Source organism: Ziziphus jujuba, chromosome 10, assembly GCF_031755915.1.
Source record: "Ziziphus jujuba cultivar Dongzao chromosome 10, ASM3175591v1".
Lineage (NCBI taxonomy): Eukaryota > Viridiplantae > Streptophyta > Magnoliopsida > Rosales > Rhamnaceae > Ziziphus > Ziziphus jujuba.
Window position 1 is genome coordinate 13,944,543 of NC_083388.1, and position 23,961 is coordinate 13,968,503.

Below are 23,961 nucleotides of genomic sequence, written 5' to 3' on the forward strand. Positions count from 1 at the left end.
GGGGCAAAGAACGGATCCGACCCATTTTTTATCCAGTTCAATTTCAAGGTTTTTTGGTTGTATTTTTTGAGTTTTGTAGTCACTCTATTATTCACCTCTTGTACCAATTATCGATAAAAATTTTACTTCTCGCTGCTCGTGGTTCTTTCCCGTTAAAATTTTTCCACATAAATCTATGTATATTTTGTTTTTATTCTCATTCTTCTATTACTATTATTCTTGTCATATTTTTGTAATAGTTAGCATACTATCCCAATTATTATTTATTTTAATTTTTAATTTTTGATATGTAAAACTTTTTATACAGGCTAATTCTATGTCTTTTCGCTTCTTCATAGCACTTTTCCGAACCACCTAAGCTCTTCCTTAGTTTGCCTTTCCTCGAAATAAATTCCCTTCTCCTGATTGGAATCATTTGGGTTGGATGCACTTTAATGAAGTGGGTACTATAATATCACTTTCTGTCATACCCATATAAATTGAATCTAAAATCTTTCATGGTCATTTAACTATAAAAGCTAGAAAGTTCATTAAAAAGAAAAAAAAAAAAAAAAAACTATTTAGAGTTCTATGCACCGCAAAGCGATCTTTGAATACAAAAAATATCAATAAACAATAACAATCTCAAAGAATTACATGGTGACCAAAAAAGCATGGGAAAAATTCTTTGAATTAGTAAGAAAATTCTAATAGAAAAAATTTGTTCGTTTCAGGGAGTGCTCTGCAAAAATTTTCTCCCTTTTGTTTGAAACTCCAAAAAAGGAAGTAGGAAAAAAAAAAAAAAAAAAAGGCATGGATTGATAACCACGCACCAATGCCATTGAATTTATTCGCTACTTGCTTTTGTCGTTGCTTCATTGCTGATATGAGAACCCTTCATTCTCCCCTATTAATTCTGATAATTATTCACCTAACTATGGTCCTCCCTGTCCACTTTTAATGCTTCAATATTTACCTTTTTTTAAAATAAAAAATCAAATTGAGATGATGAATTGGCTTGTGATGTGGCAAGTTTTTAACATGTCAGAAAATCATTTGGAGTGGTACCACCGATCCACCCAAGATTTTCTCGTGATTTAAACACCAAAGCTGTGCAATTATTTTTTGTTTGGCTTCTAGCTCCAAAAAAAGAAAGAAAAAAGGCAAAAAATTAAGATATGGATTTACACTTCTCTATTTGGGCTTCTAGCTCTCGTCAGCTGCAGTTAATTTCAACACTAATAAATGCTAGTACTATCATGGCTTTTAGCCGGATTTTGTTGTTTTTGGGATTTTAGATATAATTTTATTTTCATCCCTTTAGTTTTATTCTAATTATATTTAAATTTAATATTTTTAAAAAATCATTTTTAAATTTTATTTGTTTAATTTTTAACAATCTAATAGTTAAACATCATAATTATATTTTTATAGTATTATTTAAATATAAAATATTAATTTTTAAATTTTAACTTTTTAACCATAAAAATTAATTAAAAATTGATAAATAAGTTATTTTTAATAATTAATTAATGATAAATTAATAATAAATTTTTTAAAACGTAAAACCTAAATATAGCTATGACAAAATTAAAAAGGTAAGTCAAATTTACCTAGGTTTTTATTTACAAAATCCAATGGTACAAAGTCCACGGCGTAAAATAGCTGAAACGTCCAATAGAATACATGATCTGCATCTCGCATATCAAAATGACCTTTACGAAAAATACCAATTAAAAAAATTAAAAATTACAAATTAAAAATTATAAAAATAAAATAAAATAAAATAAAATAAAGGGGAAGAAAATTAAAGAACTATATAAAGATACAAGAGGTGATTCAAAATGTACGCATAAGATTCATGTTTCCTCATTGTCAACCCCATTGTCTTAAACGACAATATATATACTAACAAATCTCGAAGGTGGTAGCATATCATACGCTTGCCCTTTTGTCAAATGAAAAATCCTTCTTTCCGCTGCCATTATTTAACTCCTCACCGCCAACACCCACTTGCGCAGAGTTGGGATCGTTGAACTCAACATCATGCTCAACATGTCCCAACTCGATTTGGTGGTGATGGGATGAAAAACCATCGGCGTTGAGGAAGTGTGGATGAGAGGGTGATGGAGAGTCCGTGTCCCAACGATCGGTGTCAAAATTAGATTTCCTTGCAGGGGAATTGTGGAAGCTGTCCACCTCGCTGCGGTAGTGGCGCAAGAGATGGACCGGAGACATGTGGTGGGACGGTGTGGCAGGTCTGCTAGACATGGGGGTCACGGAGCCTCGATTCTGTTTTATGTGCTTCTTGGCAGTGTGGTGCCAGTTTCTTAGAGCCGCCGCTACTCTTTCGTTGAATATCGTTGGTTTCATTGTCGAACCCATCTGGTCATACCCCAAAAATATTTAACTTAAGGTCCAAATTCGCGGGGCTAAATCGACGTCGGTTAACATGAAATACATATAAGCTATTAGACGAATTACCTGTGTTACAAGGGCGTAAAGAGGAAGAGTGACATAGCTGCAGAGTATCTGAATCAGGACCCTGGCAAAATCACAATAAAAAGCGCAGTTTTACTTTTTGTTTTTAGAAATCAGGAAATATTTGAATGGCCAGGAAATTGAAAGTTGGTTTCATTAATTATAATTTACCCCATTGAGATTCTAATGACCACATCTTCTGTATGTTCATGGAAGCAAGATTTGAGCCCAAATTCGAACTAAAACACGTACAAAAACAAAATTGAGGTGCTTGGTCTTCAATTAAGGTAAAACAAAACCAGTTAAAAGCATAGAAAAAGAATTACCCAAGTCCATGCAAAGAACGCGAGCTGGAACGCATTCTGCAAATTGTTAAAATAAAAAATTGTATACATCAATGTCATAGTTGTGAATTGCAAAAAGTACAAATTGAGCTGATACAAAATTACGAATTTGGGTAAGGAAGGAAGTACCTGAAAGAGGACGAAGTTGATGAGATAGAGAATGAGACGAGGGCGGTTGAACCAGAAGAGGTCGTCACCTGGCTGAACCACCGGCACGCCCTTTACGACCTCTCCTCTCTCTTGAATTCTCAGACCCATTTTTGTAATAATAACTTGTAGCTTAGTCCCCACCAGAAGAATGATCTGCACGTGCAATTTTACACGTAAGATTCTTGTTTGGACCGCACATTACATAAACCAGAACATGTGAAAAGGAAGAGATGTTGCTTACAATCAACGGGATAAACGGTAGCCATAGATAAGAATACCAGCCTGTCCAAACACCCCAAAATCAAGAAAAATATTACTACCGGCGGTCCAACAATTCGGCTTTTATTTAATAAGAAAATAATTTTATAAAAAATAATAATTATAATCTCTGCACGTGTGGTATTTTAATACATTGTGCCACTCACCGTGAGTATTAAAGAGTAAAAATATCACCGCGAAGAACCAAATTGGGGGACTGAACATTGAAGAAAAAAGATTAAAAACTAAATTTATATTTTTGACATAATAATCTTTTGGGAATTAAATAAAATGGAAAAAATGAGGGAGGAAAAAAGGAAAATGTGTAAGCACAAACCTGATACCCACGACCACTTTGAAATCTTCCTCGAGGGATCTGTTGATGTACTTTTGGAAATCAAATTTCGGATGGCTTTGAGGTGCCAAATGAGCCTGAGAAAATTTTCATACCATATTTTGAGCAACAATAAAGCATATTGCATATTTAAAGGAAAAAGTGACATTTGTTATCACTAATATAACTGTATCAATGGATCCATGCTGATTTATCAGTTTCTTGATAGATTTGTGCTATTCACATATTTTCCTGTATAAAATTTTAGTTATAAAACAGTTTAACATTGATTTAAACATAACAAATTGATAATTGAGATTTTAGTTTCAGCTCGGATTGCAGTGTGATAATTATTATTGTTGACAAACAGCAACTCTGTTAAAAACATTCTCATACTCTACTTATTTACTTTCACTTTGATACCTTTTTTTTTTTTTTTTTTTTGTGGGTCCAGAACAGTCTTTTAAATTTCTCAAGTTCAAATAACGTGGTAAGCTTTGATAAAAATAAATAAATAAATAAAATAATGCAGGCCGTAGGCAATTACCATTATAAACCCATGGCGAAGAGTCAAGTAATCGACTTTAGGAACCGACCTCACAAATTGCCTGAAGAAGCATACCTGTGCCCCAAACCAATTTCAAATCATAAAAAACTGATAAATTAAATGAGGAAGAAAATTAAAATTAAAATAAGAAAAGTAAATCAATTGTACAAGGTGTCGGAATTACCAAAAAGAAAAAAACTACAGTGCTTTGGTGTGTCACGGTGTCACCAATGTATTAGAGAAGAAAATTGGTATTTAAGGAGTACCAGAAATTTTCTACAAACTACATAAGGCCCAAGACTCTAGTTTTTTTATTTTTAATTATGTGGAACAAGTCTAGATATATATTTATATATATATATATATACATATATAAATTTTTTTGTTTCTTTTTTGACATTCAGGGCTCTAGATTTTTATTATCGAAGTTCGAGAACTATGAACACAGTCGTTTCTGATAAAAATAAAAAAGTTGCAATGCAAAGAAGTCAAACCCAAATTAAAAAGAATGGAATATTGTGGTGGTGGCCATCGTTTGGAAACATGGTCGGCTATACGTCGTTGTCTCTAAGCTTGCAAAGTGAGACCGTTACTGGTAATTTATTTCCTTTCGTAAAGACCACTACCTTCGTTGTACAATAATACAACGGACGTTGGCATAAAGACCTTTAACACCTCAGTATGCATAATTATTACAAAATTCGTCCTATCCATATAGCATAAAAAAAGTTTTTTTTTTTTTTCCCCCGACATGGCATGTATATGAAATATGTTTTTTTATTTATTTATTATTATTTAATTTCATTTTCTAAAGAAACATTTTTTTTTTTTTGGTGCTAAAAGTTTTTCTAAACAAACTTATCGAACTGTATGCGGATAATTAATATTGTTTATAGATTAAAAGAATAGCAAAATTAGAATGCTTTTGACTTTGCCTCTTTTATAATAGTTCAATTCAAGCATTTTTGTCTTTTATTTTTTGTTTTATATTAAATGGAACCCAAATTCAGCGGAAAGCTCATTTATTGATGTTAGACTTTCAGTCTTGGGTGTGAAGGAAATCAATTTGTTGATACCAAAGTTGTCTTTTTAATTAGCTCTTACATCATCTAGAAAGTCAATAACAAGCTCGATTTTATCATATAAACTCAAAAACTTGGAGCCTTCTGAATTAAAACTATTGGGTATGTTTTTTACTTAAATAAAGAAAATACTATGCTACGATTCAAAAACTATCCTTATTTCCACTATCATGCTTCCTTTTCCAACAATATTTAAGGGAAAACATAATAAATTTCTTAAATTAAAATGACAGAGAATATTAATGCAAATTCCTTTTTTTATATATAATTTAAATGCTAATTGAGAAGACGGTATTTCAAAATAAATAAAAAAATTGAGCAGTCTTGATGAGAAACAAAAAACCCTTGACAATTACCAAAAGCACTTTTAAAATAGTCAAAATTTTTCGATGAAATAATTTGTACATTAAAAGATGCTTTTATAACTGGAATACAAGATATAAAGCAACAGGAACAAAACTAAAATATGGATTAAGAATAAGAAAAGCATGCATAATGGAGTCAATAATCACAGGGTTTTCAGAAATATACTTCTTGCTTTTTCTTTTTTCTTTTTTAAAATATTCCCTTGATGATTTAGTTAATGCTTTGTTCAGTTCTGTTCTATTCTGTTATTCAATTCCCTACATCTAGCGAAATAAAGAAGGCAACGGGGAATAGTCACAAAATGTTAGGCTGACCGTGCATATCCGTTTTGAAAAAAGCGATGGAATATATATATATATATATATATAGAATCCTTCTTTTACAATCAGAACAGTTTGGATGGAGTCGCGAGCAGATCAGAAAAAAATCACCGATATACAAGAAAAAAAATACCGGTTTTTCACTAATAAAAAAAATACAGATGCTATATTAAGAAAAAAATATGGTTTTGTTTAAGTTTTACTTTTGGTCCGATACGCAACTCTATCCGAATGGTCCGGACCATACAATTATATATATATATATATATGTTTGTTTTTTGTTTTTTTTTTTAACAAATAATTTTAAAATTCCACAAAATTGATAAATTAATCATTGACAAAATAATGGACCGGCCACCCTCACATTTTTGTTTAGTACAGAGCTACTTATCTACGTTTATCATTTGTTCCTTAATCTTGAAGAAATTAATTTCTAGATATTATTTTCTTCTATAATGGAGATGATTGAAAATAACTTAAACACTAATTGTTTTGGAAGTATACGTATATTTTTTCCTTCTTTTTTTTTTGGGTAAAGACCAATAATAATTCTTTCATAAAAAAAAAAAGACCAATATTAATTCTTTCTAAAAGCGTGAAAAATATTTTTTTAAAAAAATTGCAAAAATGAAAATGAAGGAAATCAATTTAAAGAATAACTTACTATCCAAATGAGGAATGGCGTTTTGGTCCAGAAACTTAAGTGCCTCCTTCCAAAGGAAGTGTCCCTGGCAAATCTGAATCGCTCTGGATCTGTGATAAATCAATCATACACGCAACACTATGATCAATATTATTTCTCATTACATACATACCTTATCTATCTGATGTCAACATAGCAAAATGATAATAATAATATTAAATAACAAAAAACAAAAATAAAAATTAACTTTTGTCAATTTGAAAGAATTTATCCATATATATATGCTGGATTGGTTGAAAATTAACAATGTGTTAATTAATTAGTGAAGAAGAGTGCCAATTTTTCAGTCAGGAATATTAGTTAATTCTAGTCTTACCGTGAGAAAATTGATATTCAGCAGTTCTTGTTTCCTTTTCCCAGTGCTTCCAACTTCTCATCTGGAACATAACCAAGTTTACATAAATTACAAGCCATCATATTGAGGTAGAGAGAAAGAGAGAGATAAGTAATTTGATTTGATAGAATCTTATAAAATGATTACCTTGGCTCTGCCCAAAGCCATGGTGAGGATGCAGTAGAGGACATGGAAAACAGCCAATACGAAGATAAATATATGTAGTTGATGGATACCATCGGCAGACACAAATGGGACCTTACCCTGCACATACGTTTGAGTAAAACAGTAATCCAAGTCAGAATTCATATATACACGTATTCTTTTTTGGTAATAAATATATACACGTATTCTGCATCTTCAACGAAACTTCATTTTCTTTTTCTTATCAAACTTATATAGCCCACTCAGATTAGAATCTTTCATGTATTCAGACGCCTTTTGCAAGAAAGTTCCATGGGCGACTTTTGTCAATATTACTATTTATATCTTTGAATTTTTCTCGTCAAAATTAGCACAACAACATTTTACGTACTGTGCAGTAGTTTTGTTCTTCTAATTAAGTCTATTGATTAATTTTTCGTTCTATACGCTATGTTAATTTACTTGTGGAAATGCTAATTAAAAGTACAAATTCACCTAGAGTTGGTTTTAGCAAAACGATTAATCATGGAATATGTATAAACTGGCTGTATATGCTTTAACTAGCTAATACATATTATATATATATATATATATAAATTTAATAGAGAGACAAAAGGGAAACGATAAATGGAAGAATTTTAGCGGCAAACATACCTTTTCTGCACATTTATCTGTTCCTGCGGCCGCCAAAACACGCCGGAAACTACCATCGGAAGTTAACGCTGAAAGTAGCTTCCGTCGGTTGTGTTCGGAGTCGGATGACTCCAATTCTTCATCCTTATTCAACTCCTCTTCTTGCTTTTTACCACAAGGATGCCAAGTCGCCCCAACACTCTTGGGTATACATATATTTGATATTGGCCCTTGTCCTACTGTTAGGAGCAAGGATATGAATCCCAATAGCATAAGCTCTACACAGTTGAACTTTGACTCATTAGCTTCTGAGTTTTGATAAAATTTCCACGCCGAGCTAAAAAAATTTCCAAATTTAGTGAGATGGGTATACCTGATTTGATCTTTTCCAGCGCTTCGAATAGAGCCCTTTTATGCTTCTTCTTCAACCACTACAAGAAGAGCGCAAGAATTTCAATAATCTGAATTTCCGAACTATTACTCTGTTTTAGCTTTTTGGGGGAATGGGAATGATCAATAAGTTGTCATACCTTTCCTATCAGATGAATTATGTGTTCGATAATTATCGAAATTAAGACCAAAACAAAGCAGACGATGGCAACAGCCCATGTTGGCGTTTGCTCCAGAGATCTTCCTCCTGTTGATGCTGCCATTTGCTTTTCTGAGTTTGCCCTCCAATTTTAGTTACCAAGAAGAAAAATTGAACAAAGTAAATGATTGAACCTACAAGATATTTATAGAGAGAATTGCCGACCTGAAAATGAGGCCCTATCTATATTTAGAGAGAGAGAGAGAGAGAGAGAGAGAGAGAGAGAGAGAGACTGATTAGGATGGTCCATCTTGCAAATGAAGGTATACGCTGATAAGAAGGAAAGGCAGCTCAACATGGCAACTTTGAAAAAAATAATTTTTTTTGCTTTGAGCTAACCACAAGCCGCCACATCAGATATGACCTTTTCACAAGATGCGATGGAAAGGTTTTTTTTATTTATTTATTTTATTTATTTAATTCTTAGAGGTGTGGAAAGAGTTTTTATTATGATTTAATTATGTCCCTTTGTTATTAATGTTCACATTTTGGTTTTGATTTTGTTTTTGACATTATGATCCTTAATTAAATTTCTTTTTTTTTTTTTCATTTTAATCCTTCAACCATTTCTTTGTCTTATTTTTAACAATTTTAGACATGCAGAACTATAAGTTGTTTGATTTTATAAAATTATTGTTTTATTATTTTATAGTTGCAATAAGTGCCTCATATGCCTTAGAGATACTAGAAAGTGCAGAAGCTCAATAGTTGAAGGGGCATAGAAATTAAAAACCTTTTTTCCTTATTATTTGTTACCATGGATATATCAATTGCTAATTTATTTTCTAAAAACAAAAATGCAATTTACTATATTTATGATTTTAATTTTAAATTAAAAATCAAATATAGAAAAATTTAATCTATAAAAATAGTCAATTAAATTATTATTCTTTTAATAAATTGTTATATAGTACCGTATTCTGGATTCTACAATATGATCTGAGCAAAATAGTACCGTATTATTAAATTTAATTTAATTTTTAAACTAAATTGTTATATAGTACCGTATTATTTTTTTAATAAATTGTTATATATATAAGATCCGAGCAATATGAACTGAAGGTCAGACAAAAAAAGAAACTAGAGGTTAGAAGAATTGAAGCGGCACAAGTGGATGACTTTGACTTCATAAACGCGTAAGAGAGAGAGAGAAGACATTTAGACTTTGAGCGAGGTAGGAGAGCCCCCTTTTTTTAATTGTTGTTTTATTTTTGTTTTTGTTTTTGTTTTATTTTATTTTATTTTTTTGACTAAAAGAGCTTCCTTGACTTGATAAAAGAATTCAGACTGTTTTATTTGACTAATAATATATATAGCTGTAGAGAGGTTTATCCTTCGAAACGATTCGGATGGTTATCCTAATCACCACCTCACAGTTTCTGACTCCCCTGAGTCAGCCCTTCGATTTATTCATTATTTCTTTCATTTTGAAAAATAATATTTAACTTTTTTTTTTACTTTTTATTTCTGACCTTTGATCAGCAATCCAATGGTTGCTATTTGACGCCAACGACAATTCACCAGAATTGCTAGCTAGTCGTTAATCTATTATTTGTTTAATCCGGCCAAATTTCATTGTGGGCTTATTAAATTTGAAAAATTAAAATTATATATATATATATATATAAAATTTCAGGGGATACATATTGATTGCCTGATTGACAATTAAGGGGTTAATTATGCTATTGTTTATTAACCTGACTGGGTCCACCAATGATCTATGCACCCACATATTATCATTTCAGCATATCCACAATATTGTTTGTGTAGACGGTATGGAGAAATTCTTCTCTGAAATTTCAAAAAAATAAATAAATAAATAAAAGAGAAGCACTTCGAAAAAAAAAAAAGAAATCTTGGCCAAAAAATTGCAAGAAATTCTGACCAGATACAGTTTCCACGTGATGCCGCTTTCTATTGATTTTTTTTATTTTATTTTATTTTATTTTGATCTGTCACATTTTAAGGTGTCAATCTATTAATAAATTCTGCACAACAATTTCGGGTTTCTTTCGAATATTGCCACTGAAAAACAAGAACAAATTATGCAAACCGCAATACGTAATCTTGATGAAATAATAGTTAACTGCAACTGCAAGCGGTGTGTATATATATATATATATATATAGTTTTGTTTTTTTATGGTTATGACCGATTTGACGAAAATGGTATGATAAAAAAATATAAAAAATTATTTGGTCATTAGATTTTAAGGAGTTTCACAAACGTTGAAATTACTCATTGTCACAAATGAAAAATAATTATGGGAAATTTTATATTCCTTTAACATTCTCTCTATTCATTTCTTGTCTCGTCTGCACCATCTTTTCACATAGATCTCACCATTAAAATTTCTCACCTTTCATCATAAATTTTTTACCAAATGTTCTAGCTCAGCGGGAGGCCCAACTTGACCATTTCAAAAATCCCAAATCCTTCCCAATCGGCCATCGCTCGAATGCTGCACCACCACCATCAGTACCATAGTCGGGATTAAAGGTTAATATTTATGAGCCATTGGTGTTTTTTTTCTTTCATTCCCTATATCTTATTCAATATCATTAACAAGAATCTAGTTAGATTTGATGATAACATTTTTATATTGTGACAATGTGTATTGATAAATTTCTTTTTGTTTCTAATTTAAAGGGCAAAAAAGAAGAAGGAAAAGACAAAAAGAAAGAAAGAAAGAAATATGGACAGAGGAGAAGAGGAATCTCTTATCATGCATCTTTTAATTTTGATTGCATCTTGTAATTATTTTCTCTAAAATCAATATAGAAATTTATAAGCATCAAATAAAATTACAATGGTGAGGGGAAGTAAGAAAAAATAATTAAACAAAATTACAAGGGGCCTAACCTGACGCTTTATCGTTACCGTAGCATCAGCGTTGGCCCATTTTTTTTTAACATTTTGAAAATTTTTTTTTAATTTTGTTTCATTTTTTATATGATTTTGTAAAATTTGTTTAAATTTCTATATAATTATTTTGTCCAAAATCAGTAGAGAAATTTAAAAGCATCAAATGGAATTACAATGGCAAGGGGAAACAATAAAAAATATGAATTAAGTGCTACAATAGATAGGGATTAATTAAAGTTATGAACACTTGACTACCGCAGTTGCTGTACACTAGTTGATGCCGTGGATGTATATATTTTGCTGCATTGTTAAAATGGGGACGTTAGAACATAAAAATTGGTTGCAGCATAAGTAATCATTAATTGGCATAAATGATTAATAGCATTTTATATAAATTATAAGTAGTCAGTGTATGTGATTTTGAAGTGGATTGAAATGTATTATATGGAAATTAATAATAATCATATGTTTGATTTTATTATCTTAGATGGCAATGTGAATGATTTACCGTATGAAGTAAATAATCATCATCTTGGAGATGTAGAAATATCCATGCTATCATGTTCGAATGACATTGATGATGTTTACATTCCTCAAGTGTCAGAAAACTTAAAACCGAAGGTTAGACAAAAGTTTCTATTGATAGATGAGGCATTTGAGTTTTAGATTAATTATTCAAAGAAGGTGGGATTTAGTGTTCATAGCAATTTCAGTAAAAGACATAAAGGTACCAATGAAGTTATAAGGAAATAATTTGTTTGCTATAAAGAAGAAGAAACTTCTAAAAAGGACGGTGACAAAAAAAAAGGTTTCGGGGGATAACGAGACATAATTGTAAGGCAAAACTAGCTGTGGTTATGTCCAAAATGGGGAAATACATCATTAGTGTATTTGTTGAAGAACACAGTCATCCATTATCAAGCCTTAAAAAACTACATTTATTGAGGTCACATCATAATGTGTCTGAAGCCAAAAAATCACTAACACAGCAGTTTTCAGCAGCAAATGTGCCAACTCACCAACAAATAACTATTCTTGAATTTGAAGCTGATGGTATAGAGAATATTGGCTATACGAAGAATGATATTTATAACTATGAAACTAAGTTGCGTAATGAAATGCGAGGACAAGATACAAAACTATTGAAGGAATATTTCCTAACAGAGCAAGAAAGGGATCTATCATTTTTGTTTCAAATAGAGCCAAATGATGATTGTAAATTGAACTAATTCGGTTTGTAGAAGAGCTTATGGATGTTTTGGCAATGTAGTGGCATTTGATACAACTTACAATATTAATCAGTTGGTATGATATTTGCACCTTTGGTTGGGGTTAACATTCATGGTCAAACATTGATATTTTTATGTGCATTCTTAAGCGATGAAAGAACTGAATCTTTTGTTTGGTTATTTAAGCTATTAAAGAAGAACATACCTACAAATACGCTAAAGATGATTATCACCGATCAAGATCCTACAATGACAAAGGCTGTAGCTCAGAGCTTACCAAATACATTTTATAGGTATTGTAGTTGGCACATACTTAAGAAGTTTTCTATATATTTAAATGCAATCACTTACACGGATTTTACAAGGACTTCCAACACTGCATTTGGGAATCTGAATCTTTGAAAGAGTTTGAAAGAAAATGGGCTTCTATCATTGAAAAGGCGAACCTGTATGACATTGAATGATTAAAGTCAATATTTGAAGTACATTCAAGATGGGTGCCAGCATATGTTAATCATGTATTTTCAGTTGGAATGTCAAGTTTCCAATGTGTAGAAAGCTCTCATTCATTTTTCAAGAGGTACATTTCAAAGAGAAATTTATTGATGGATTTTATACTTCGATTTAATAGGGCACTTGCACATCATCGTCACAAAGACTTAGTGCTGATCATATTGATATTAATGAGAAGCCTATTATGAAACTCCCATTTGAAATGGAAAAGCAAATGGCTGAGATATACACATGTAAGATTTTTTATAAGTTTCAAGATGAGTTGTGCCATAGCTTAGTAAAAGTGCCACAAATTGTTAGTGAAAATGATACACATAAAATGTATACGGTCTAGAGTTGTCCAAATGGAGGTGTTCCAAGGGCTCGGGAACTTGCTTATGATAAAGTTTTGGAATATACATCATGTAATTGTAAAAAGTTTGAAAGTGAAGGATTTCATGCAGATATATTTTGGCATTTTTGTGACTCTTTTGTATTATTCCTCTGCCAAATCAATATATAATGAAAATGTGGACTAGAGTTGCAAAATCTCAAATAATATACGACAAGGAAGGTGTAGAGATAACTAGAAAAGGTGGTTCAATGTTAACGTGGTGAAGTAAACTCTTCAAACTTTTCTCACAACTCATTGATAACATCATGTCAAATGAAAAATCAGCTCTAATTGTGAATGATGCTCTGCAAAGTTTGCTTGATAATTTTAAATCCGTAGCTGGCAGCACAAAAAGTGGAGGCATTACTGAAAAAGGTAGTAATGTTAATGACACAACTTTGAAAGACCTATCTCAAGTGAGGGTAAAGGGATGTGGAAGAAGATTAAAAGGGGTGAAAGAGAAGGCAACAAATACTACTATGTATAGAGGTCGATGTTGCAATGGATGTGGAAAAATTGACCAAGTGCATGACAAAAGAAATTGTCCAGTCCTTAACAATCGATAAGAAGAAAAACTGTATTATTTATTGATTTTGTGCAATTGGAACAATCACATCATGTACAAACTATTATGATTTTTATGTAGGTCCTCACAACAAAAGAATATTCGTCAACAAGCATCGGAATTTGAATCTAATGCTGACCAGTTTTAATTCTACAGGTATAAAACTAGGTTATAACTACTGTATGCTTGTGAAATATCTTGTCCCTGATGCCTATTCGAAAGTAGTCCTTATAAATTTCAACATTTCGTTTTGTAGGGCCGCATTAGTAGCTTAAGGAATGACCCGTGCGTGTGGAAAACAATACTGCAAAACCGACATGGAAATAATTGTTTTCCTAGTTTGGTGTCGTATTCTTTGCCATCTAATATGAAGAATTATCAGCATTTTATTCGATATTGAAAAGGCCAAAGCTGACACTATTGACTTGCAAGTCGGCTTTGGCCCCCCATTTTTTTTCTTCTTTATTTTAGATAAAATAATTATATGAAATTTTTTTTTTCTTGTTTCCCCTCACCATTGTAATTTTGTTTGATGCTTGTAAATTTTTTTTTCTGATTTTGGACAAAATAATTACACAGGAATTTAAACAAAGGTTGCAAAATTATATAAAAAATGAAATAAAAAATAAAAAGAAATTCAAAATATTAAAAAATGGGTTGATGCCGGCCCTAAGGTAACGATACTGCATTGGCTTAGGCCCCTTGTCATTTCATTTGATTAATATTTCTTGTTTTCCCTCACGATTGTAATTTTGTTTGATGCTTGTAAATTTCTTTACTGATTTTGGAGAAAATAATTACACAGGAATTTAAACAAATTTTGCAAAATCATATAAAAAATGAAACAAAAGATAAAAAGAAATTCTAAATGTTAAAAAATGGGCCAATGCCAACCCTAAGGTAACCATACTGCGTCTGCTTAGTCCCTTTGTAATTTTGTTTGATTAATTTTTCTTGTTTCCCCTCACAATTGTAATTTTGTTTGACGCTTGTAAATTTCTCTACTGATTTTGGAGAAAATAATTACACAGGAATTTAAACAAATTTTACAAAATCATATAAAAATAAAACAAAATATAAAAAGAAATTCAAAATGTTAAAAAATGGGCCAATGCCGACATTAAGGTAACAATGATGCATTGGCTTAGGCCCCTCGTAATTTCATTTGATTAATTTTTCACATTTCCTCTCACCATTGTAATTTCATTTGATGCTTGTAAATTTCTCTATTGACTTTGGAGAAAATAATTATATAGAAATTTAAACAAATTTTGCAAAATCATATAAAAAATGAAAAAAAATATAAAAAGAAATTGAAACTGTGAAAAAATGGGCCAATGCCAACGCTAAGGTAACGATGATGCATTGGTTTAGGCCTTTTGTAATTTCGTTTGATTAAGTTTTCTTATTTCCCCTTACTATTGTAATTTCGTTTGATGCTTGTAAATTTCTCTACTGATTTTGGAGAAAATAATTACACATGAATTTAAATAAATTTTACAAAATCATATAAAAAATGAAACAAAATATAAAAAGAAATTCAAAATGTGAAAAAATGGGTCAATGTCGGCGCTAAGGTAACGATGCTGCGTCGGCTTAGGCCCCTTGTAATTTCGTTTGATTAATTTTTCTTGTTTCCCCTCACCATTATAATTTCGTTTGATGCTTGTAAAATTTTCTATAGATTTTGGACAAAATAATTACATAGGAATTTAAACAAATTTTGCAAAATCATATAAAAAATGAAACAAAATTTAAAAAAATTTCAAAATGTTAGATTTTACGGTAACGATACAGCGTTGGCTTAGGCCCGTTGTAATTATTTTTTATTGTTTCCCCTTAATATTGTAATTCTGTTTGATGCTTCTAAATTTTTCTACTGATTTTGGGTAAAATAATTACACAGGAATTTAAACAAATTTTGTAAAATCATATAAAAAATGAAACAAAATAAAAAAAATTTCAAAATGTTAAAAAATGGGACAACGCCGACGCTACAATAAGGATACCGTGTTAGCTTAGGCCCTTTTTTTGGTTTCGTTTGCTGCTTGTAAATTTTTCTACTAATTTTGGACACTAATTTAAACAAATTTTGGAAAATCATATAAAAAATTAAAAAATTTAAAAAAATTCTAAATGTTAAAAAATGGGCCAACGCCGACGATACGGTAACGATATCGTGTCGGATTAGGCCTCTTTTTTTTTTTGTTTCGTTTGATGCTTGTAAATTTTCTATTGATTTTGGACAAAATAATTACACAACAATGTAAAAAAGTTTTGCAAAATCATATAAAAAATGAAAAAAATTTTAAAAAATTTTCAAAATGTTAAAAAATGGGCCAACGTTGAGGCTACGGTAACGATACTGCATCGGCTTAGGCCCCTTATAATTTTGTTTGATTATTTTTTGTTGTTTCCCTGCACCATTGTAATTTTGTTTGATTATTTTTTGTTGTTTCCCTCCACCATTGTAATTCTGTTTGATGCTTGTAAATTTCTCTACTGATTTTGGAGAAAATAATTGCACAGAAATTTAAACAAATTTTGCAAAATCATATAAAAAACGAAGTAAAATATAAAAAGAAATTCAAAATGTTAAAAAATGGGTCAATGCCGACGCTAAGGGGACGATGATGCATCAGCTTTGGCCCCTTGTAATTTCGTTTGATTAATTTTTATTGTTTCCCCTCACCATTTTAATTTCATTTAATGCTTGAAAATTTCTCTACTGATTTTGGAGAAAATAATTACATAGGAATTTAAAAAAAAGTTTGCAAAATCATAAAAAAATTAAACAAAATATAAAAAGAAATTCAAAATGTTAAAAAATGGTCCAATGCCAATGCTACGGTAATGTGATAGCGTTGGCCTAGGCCTTTTTTCTTTTTTCTTTTTTCTTTTTTTTTTTTAATATTCTTCACTACTGTACTTTCCTTGAATGCTTGTCACATTTTTCTAATGATATGGGAAAACATAATTACAAAGGATTGTAAAAAAAAGATGCAAAATCATTAAAATCAAAAAAACAATGTTTACAAAAAAAAAATAAAAAAAATCAAACAATTAAAATTGCACCAAAGCTGACACTGCGAACATTTAAAACCGTTGGCTTTTGTCCTTTTTTTTTGTTTATTTTTCTGTTTGCTCGTTATTCTGCACTATTGTAATTGCCATTGATCTTGTAGGTAATTTTAATGATTTTACATTTTCTTGTAAACTTTGTTGTTGTTTCAATGATTTTGTAACTTTTGTTTAAAATCCTTTGTAATACTTTTGTCTAAAATAATTCATTCGAAAACTTTACAAGCATTACAAGAAAAAGGAGGCCTAAGCCGATGCTGCTACATGTCAAAAGTGTTGGCTTTGGCTTTTTTTTGAATTAATGATCTCTTTTGGAAAATTTATTATCTTTTAATGAATTTCTAACTTTTGTTTAAATTCCTTTGTAACTGATGTATTCACATTATTTTAAAAGCTACAAAGAAATTACAAGCAAGGCACAGCAGAAGCACTAAAATGAAAGGACTTCATTTATTTTCAGCAAAATTTACAAATGTAGCTACAAAACCCAGAACATTGGGTATATATATATATATATATCCAAAAGACAAAATAAAAATATTTGGATTGACAGTTTTCACCAAAGAGCTTCGAATCTATGGTCTTCCTCTACAGTGGAAGATCATTTCTTCTGTGACTCTCGTATTCTGTCAGATGAGAAGGGACCAACTCGGATACGCAGCTTTCATCTTCTGAGGGATTTCTCCACCTCTCTTTCCACCAATATAGAAAGTTTAGATAATTTCATTGATTTGGAAACGAAATTACCCACACTTCCCTCGGCCCACCCAATAAGATCGAAGACCCTGTTACGACCCTTCGATCTTAGAGATCAACATTGCCAATACCCAATGAGTATCAACAAGAGAATAAGACCATCAGTGCCAGCGTCCTCCCCACGTGTCCACTCTCCAGTGAAAATGTAGAAGATACTGGCAATGATGATCTCATTGCCTAGCTGAGCCAAAGATAACCAAAGTGGTGACCGTTCTAACATGCAAAAAATAGAAATAGAAGAAAACAAACGAAGGAAATAGACATCAAGCATGAACAACTATGCCCTATTTATAGTACGGTAGCATAACTGCCTCACCCTACTTTTACGCATCCATAAAGTCCATAACTCAACACGCACCTTGGAAATAGGGAACAAATCAGGCCGTACACGTTAGTAACACCCTTTCCTGTTTTGGTTCACTCGCGTCTTTCCATATCTAGATAATCATATCTATTGTCATAATTACCCTCCAATTGTGATAAATGAAAATAATCATCCAAAATCGTAACGCTACATCCAATGGAAATTACATTACTGATGGATAATAAGAGAAAATAAATAAAAATCCTTTTGTTTTTTAATGATTTTGTATCTTTTGTTTAAAATCCTTTGTAATTATTTTGTCCCAAATCATTAGAAAAATTTACAAGCATCAAAGTAAATTACAAGAGTGAGAATAATGAGAAAAATGAAAAGTAAAAAAAAGATGCAAGTAAGCCGACATGGTAACATCATCGTAACGTCGGCTTTGGCACATTTTTTAACATTTTGAATACTTTTTAAAATTTTGTTTCATTTTTGAAATGATTTTGTGAAAATTGTTTAAATTCTTTTGTAATTATTTTGTCTGAAGTCAGTAGAACAATTGACAAGTATAAAAGGGAATTACAATGGTAAGGGGAAACAAAAAAACAATCTAAACAACAAAAAGGGCCTAAATCGATGCTGTAAAATAACCGTATCATTGTATTTGTCGTGTCGTGCTTGGATGGGACATCATATTTGGTTTCTAGGCACATCGATCGAAAATAATAAGCATTATTATTAGTTGCGTTTTTTGATCAACTATCATTTCACTTACCATGGCAACTGCTCTATTTAATGATAAAACTTATATTGAAAGCAATCTACCAAGGAGTTCAAGAGTCGGTATTGTGTTAGAGAATCCCCTTTGTTCTTGGTGGACCCTATAGAAGTTGAACACATGCTTTGTAGTTGCATTGAACTTTACCAAGTGTATCCATAAGTACCCTTTTCTATGATTTTTTTTTTTTTGTTTCCCCTCACCATTGTAATTTCCCATGACGGTTGTAAATTTTTCTACTGATTTTGGACAAACTAATTACAAAGCATTTTAAACAAAATTTGAAAAATCATTAAAAACAAAATTTACAAAGAAATCCAAAAAAATAAAATAATTTTGTTAATTATTTTAGATAACATAATGAAAAAGGATTTTAAACAAAATATACAAAATCATTAAAAAAATTAAAACAATATTTAAAACGAAAATCAAAAAATTGAAAAATGCATGAAAGCCGACACTATAGACATGTAACAATGTTGGTGTCTGCCCTTTTTGGTTTTTTTTTTTTTTTTTCCTGTTGTTCCACTATTCTTCACTACTATAATTTCCATTGATCTTGTAATTTTTTTTAATTATTTTAGAAAACATCATTACAAAGGATTTTAAACAACATATACAAAAGCATTACAATAATAAAAACCCTATTACAAAGATAAACAATTAAAACATGCACCAAAACCGACGCTATGGACATGCAAAAGCATCAGCTTTTGTTTTTTTGTTTTTTTTGTTTCTTTTTTTTTTTTTTTCATTTTGGAATTTGTAGCCATGGAGGTGAATAAGGAAGTTAAGAATCCTCCTTGTCGATGCATCGATTCTGAGAAGAACAATCGTATCATGATTCTCAGAACATCTTTAAGAACCAAGGATTTCGACAGGTCGAAGGGATTCTGGTGGGTAAAGATGTAGAGATGAAGCTAGAAATAGAGACAATGAAGGAAGATTTGTCTGTTCTAGAAAGAAAGGGATTTTCAGAGGTTAGAGAAGGTCAAATAGGAGATGGAGTTGGAAGGTGCGATCTAAAGTTAAGGAAAATTACGAGAAGCTTCTCGAAAAGGTTAATAAGGGAGTTGAAGATGAAGAAATCGCCATTGACGACATGAGAAACAAGAACGCCAAGTTTGAATTGTGATGAATTTGGTCACAGAGGAACCGAAATTAGATTGAATCGAGAAAGTGAAATTTAAGACTCAATTCAAAGAGTTGAACAACAGAGCGAATAAAGGTCAAAGAGGAGCTTCGTGAACTAGTTAAAAGGAATTTCGTGGATTATGCAGCCACCATTGAGGAGCATGAGAAGAAGAACTGTGAGTTGGATTCTGAAAAAAAGTGGGCTGACGAGGAACTCCAACGGTGGACGAGCAAGTCTGAGTCATAGCATATCTATCAGAATCCCTTCGACCCTATCAAAATCTTCGGTTCTAAAAGCTGTTTTGAGAATCATGATGAGCTTACTCTTCGCAAAATTGATGCCTCAATGAGGAGGATTCTTAATGTCCTTCTTCACCTCCATGGTTGCAAATTCCAAAATGACAAAAAACAAAAAAAAAAAAAACAAAGCCTTAGGATTATTCTGAAAATAAAAGAAAATTTCATATGAACTTTAATATAAGTTTTACCATTAGAGAAGGTCAAATACCATATAGCATGCCACTCACAGTATCCTATTGGTTTTACCATATTGTTAAATGCCAAGATATTTAACCTATCTACGTCATACGAATCAAAATATGCAATCTTACCCTCAACATATTCTAGAAAATGATTTTGAATGAAACGACCACCATGGTGAATTTGAATAGTGATTCTTAGCATTTTCCTATGAATCTACAAAGCAGATGATAAATGGCTCGACGATTCCAAATTTCCTAATAGCATATTTGGTATGAAAATGAAACCTTATGTTCTGATTTTGGGTATTTTTATATCTGGATGAATGCTCTAGACGACATTAAAAGTTTGTAATGTCCAATAGTGAAGGTTAACAAGGAAAAAAAATAAATAACAAAAAGGGGCCAAAGCCGACGCTTTTAAATGTTCATAGCGTCGACGTGCATTTTTAAAATTTTGTTTTTTTTCCCTGTAAATTTTGAACTTTTTTTAATGCTTTTTTATCTTTTGTTTAAGATTGTATGTGATCATTAATACCATATTCAATGCTTTGGTTATAAAAATTGATATATTGCTTCAACATTTATGTTTTTCTATCAAATATTTATTACTTAGATTTATTCACCTTTCCAAAATTGGCAAGTTTAGACGCGTGTACTTGGATGTGACATGATATTAGGCTTGTCTTGTAATGACGGAAGGTTCTATACTTGTAAACTTTTTTAATGATTTTAGACAAAATAATTACGAAGGATTTTACATAAACAATACAAAATCATTAATAAAAGACAAAATTTATCAAATTATTCAAACTATTCAAAAGTGGACCAAAGCAAAACCAACACTATGCGCAAATAGTAGAGCCGACTTTGCCTTTTTTTTTCTTTTTTATTTCTTTTACATAAGATCTTGCCTCCTTATCCATCATTATTGTAATTTGCATTGATCTTGTAAACTTTTTTAATGGTTTTAACAAAATAATGGCGAAGGATTTTACACAAAAGATACAAAATCATTAAAAACGAAAAAATTTAGCAAACTATCCAAACTTTTCAAAAATGGACCAAATCAAAGCTGACACTATGTGCCTGTAATACCGTCTGCATTGCCTCTTTTTTTTTTTTAATTTCCTTTTTTTGTTTTTATCCATCATTATTGTAATTTGCAATGATCTTGTAAACTTTTTTAATGTTTTTAGATAAAATAATGACGAAGGATTTTGTACAAACGATACAAAATCATTAATAAAAGACAAAATTTATCAAATTATTCAAATTATTCAAAAGTGGACCAAAGCAAAGCCAACGCTATGTGCAAATATTAGCATTGGCTTTGCCCTTTTTTTTCTTTTTTTTTTCTTTTACATAAGATCTTCTTGCCTTCTTATCCATCACCATTGTAATTTGCATTTAGGCAAAGATGAACCGGATTCTCGTCGGATAGTGGAAGTGAAATTAGAAACCCAGTTCAAAGATTTGGATGAGGGAGCGAAAAGGGCCTATGAAAGATATGAGAATCGTCTAGAACAAGTAAAAAAGAGTTCCGTGGATTATACAATTACCACTGTTTAGTATAAGTAAAATTACAGTACGTTGGAGTCTAAAAAAATACTTTTTCAGACTCCAACTTACCGTAATTGTACTTCTGCTAAATAGTGGTGATTGAATAATCCACAAAACTCTTTTTTACGATTGTTCCAAACGCTTCTCATATCTTTAATTGGACTTTTTTACTTTCGTATCCAAATCTTTGAACCGGGTCTCAAACTTCACTTTTGCTATCCGATCAGATTTCAGTTTTAAAAGTTTCATGTCTGTATCTCAACCAACCAGAATCACTTCGACCCTGTCGAAATGCTCGTTCCTAAAAGCTGTTATGAGACTATTTATAATTGGAAAGAGACTAATAAAATTTAGAAGCCACCATACCACTACTTCAACTCCTTCGTAGATTGCTTCCAATATAAGTTTTACCATCAATTTGAGTAGTTGACACAGCAAGTGAAACTATTGTTGGTTGAAAAAGCACGCCTAATTAATTATTAAAATGTAAATATTAAAGAAACCTTTGGATGGAAAAAGCATCCACTTCATTAATATTAATGATGCTTATTATTCTTCGCCAATCGATTTCCTTAGAAGTGTAAAGAACTTGTCCCATCCAAGCACACTCGTCTAGTCTCAACAAATGTTAAACTGTAAATTTTTTATAAACCTTATCAGTTTGACCATTATGCAGAGTAATTGACACAGTATTTGAAAATCTCAGTGGATCCAAATAATTTATTACATATTGTCATCGTCCATGATTTTGGAATTAAAAAATCACAACTTATTTTAAACAAAAGGTTAAAAATCCTAAAACATTAACAAAATTTCCAACAAAGTTGTAATATTTAAGAAAACCAAAGCCATCGCTTTTGACATGCAATAACATCGGCTTAGGCGTCCTTAATTTTTTATTTATTTTTTCATTGTTATCCGTAACAATTTTAATTTCCATTGATGTCAAATATTTCTAATGATTTTAGAATAAATAATTACCAATGATTTTAAACAATAGTTATATAAATCATAAAGAAAAAATAACAAAATGTCCAAAACAATTTGAAAAAAAAAAAAATACCAAAACCAACGGTTTTGACACATACTAGAGTCGGCTTAGGCTTCATGTATTTTTTATTTATATGTTCCTTGTTACCCTTAATGATTTTAATTTCCATTTATGTCAAACAAATATTTCTAATGATTTTAGAATAAATAATTACAAATGATTTTATCCTTAACGCTTGTAATTTCCATTGACGTCAAATAAATATTTCTAATGATTTTAAACAAAAGTTAAATAAATCATAAAGAAAAAATAACAAAATTTCCAAAACAATTCAAACAATGCCATTATACCAAAGGCAACGCTTTTGACATGTATTATCGTTGGCTTAGGCCTCATGTATTTGTTAATTTTATTTTCCTTGTTATCCTGTATTTATTACAAAATATTTTAAACAAAGTTTAAAAAATAATTTAACAAACTATCAAATTTAACAAAAAAGCTGATGCGTGAAGAACCAACCCGCGTTTGCTTATATTAGATGTATTTATTTCTTTATTTATCTATTTATTTTTGTTTGTAATCTTCTTCTTCTAGGTTTTTTGAAAGTAATCTTCTTCTTCTTCTTATATTAGATGCTATTTCCATGTGTAGCCATACGGTTTCATAAATATTTGCTTTTTAAAATTTATGTAGGCGCGTTTTTCGATCAACGATCTTTTCAGGTACTGTGTCAACTACTCTAGTTGTCTGTGGGTTGTGGTTGATTTCGAATTTTATAGGCTACGCTTCTACAACCTTCATTCATATTGTTTGCAGTTAAGTATAATTATGGATCCGTGTAATGAACATGCCCTCCCCGCTACTGATGATGATAGAGCAGCATCGAATGAAATGGCCAGACTCAATCCTGCATCCAAATCACGCAAACAAAGAGGACCTACAAGGATGCAACGTATTAAGATGGATAAGCCACCTCAATATAATGAGGTCAGAGTTGCAATTAACTGTACGGCCATGTGTTGAAATGTGGTGATCTTGCCACAATGTGCAAGGTAGTTCGGTT

The 23,961-nt window shown here is 30.9% G+C and overlaps 1 protein-coding gene across 2 annotated transcripts; it reads right to left on the bottom strand.

Moving 5' to 3' along the window:
* Positions 1-1,777: 1,777 nt before the first annotated feature.
* Positions 1,778-8,458, bottom strand: LOC107403310 (MLO-like protein 6). 2 transcript variants are annotated; one of them, XM_048468429.2, is made up of 15 exons: positions 8,206-8,452; positions 8,049-8,106; positions 7,697-7,953; positions 7,046-7,162; positions 6,881-6,941; positions 6,526-6,614; positions 4,094-4,168; positions 3,550-3,644; positions 3,380-3,429; positions 3,196-3,236; positions 2,934-3,107; positions 2,787-2,822; positions 2,632-2,699; positions 2,464-2,524; positions 1,778-2,364 (listed from the first exon to the last, which is right to left on the bottom strand). In XM_048468429.2, the coding sequence occupies exons 1-15, from the start codon at positions 8,326-8,328 to the stop codon at positions 1,915-1,917; spliced, it is 1,755 nt and encodes a 584-aa protein (XP_048324386.2). In that variant the 5' UTR covers positions 8,329-8,452; the 3' UTR covers positions 1,778-1,914. The 2 variants fall into 2 exon arrangements, with proteins under 2 accessions (XP_048324386.2, XP_060668008.1); XM_060812025.1 differs by lacking the exon at positions 2,632-2,699 and having other exon boundaries at positions 2,100-2,364; positions 8,206-8,458.
* Between the last annotated feature and the right edge of the window lie 15,503 nt (positions 8,459-23,961).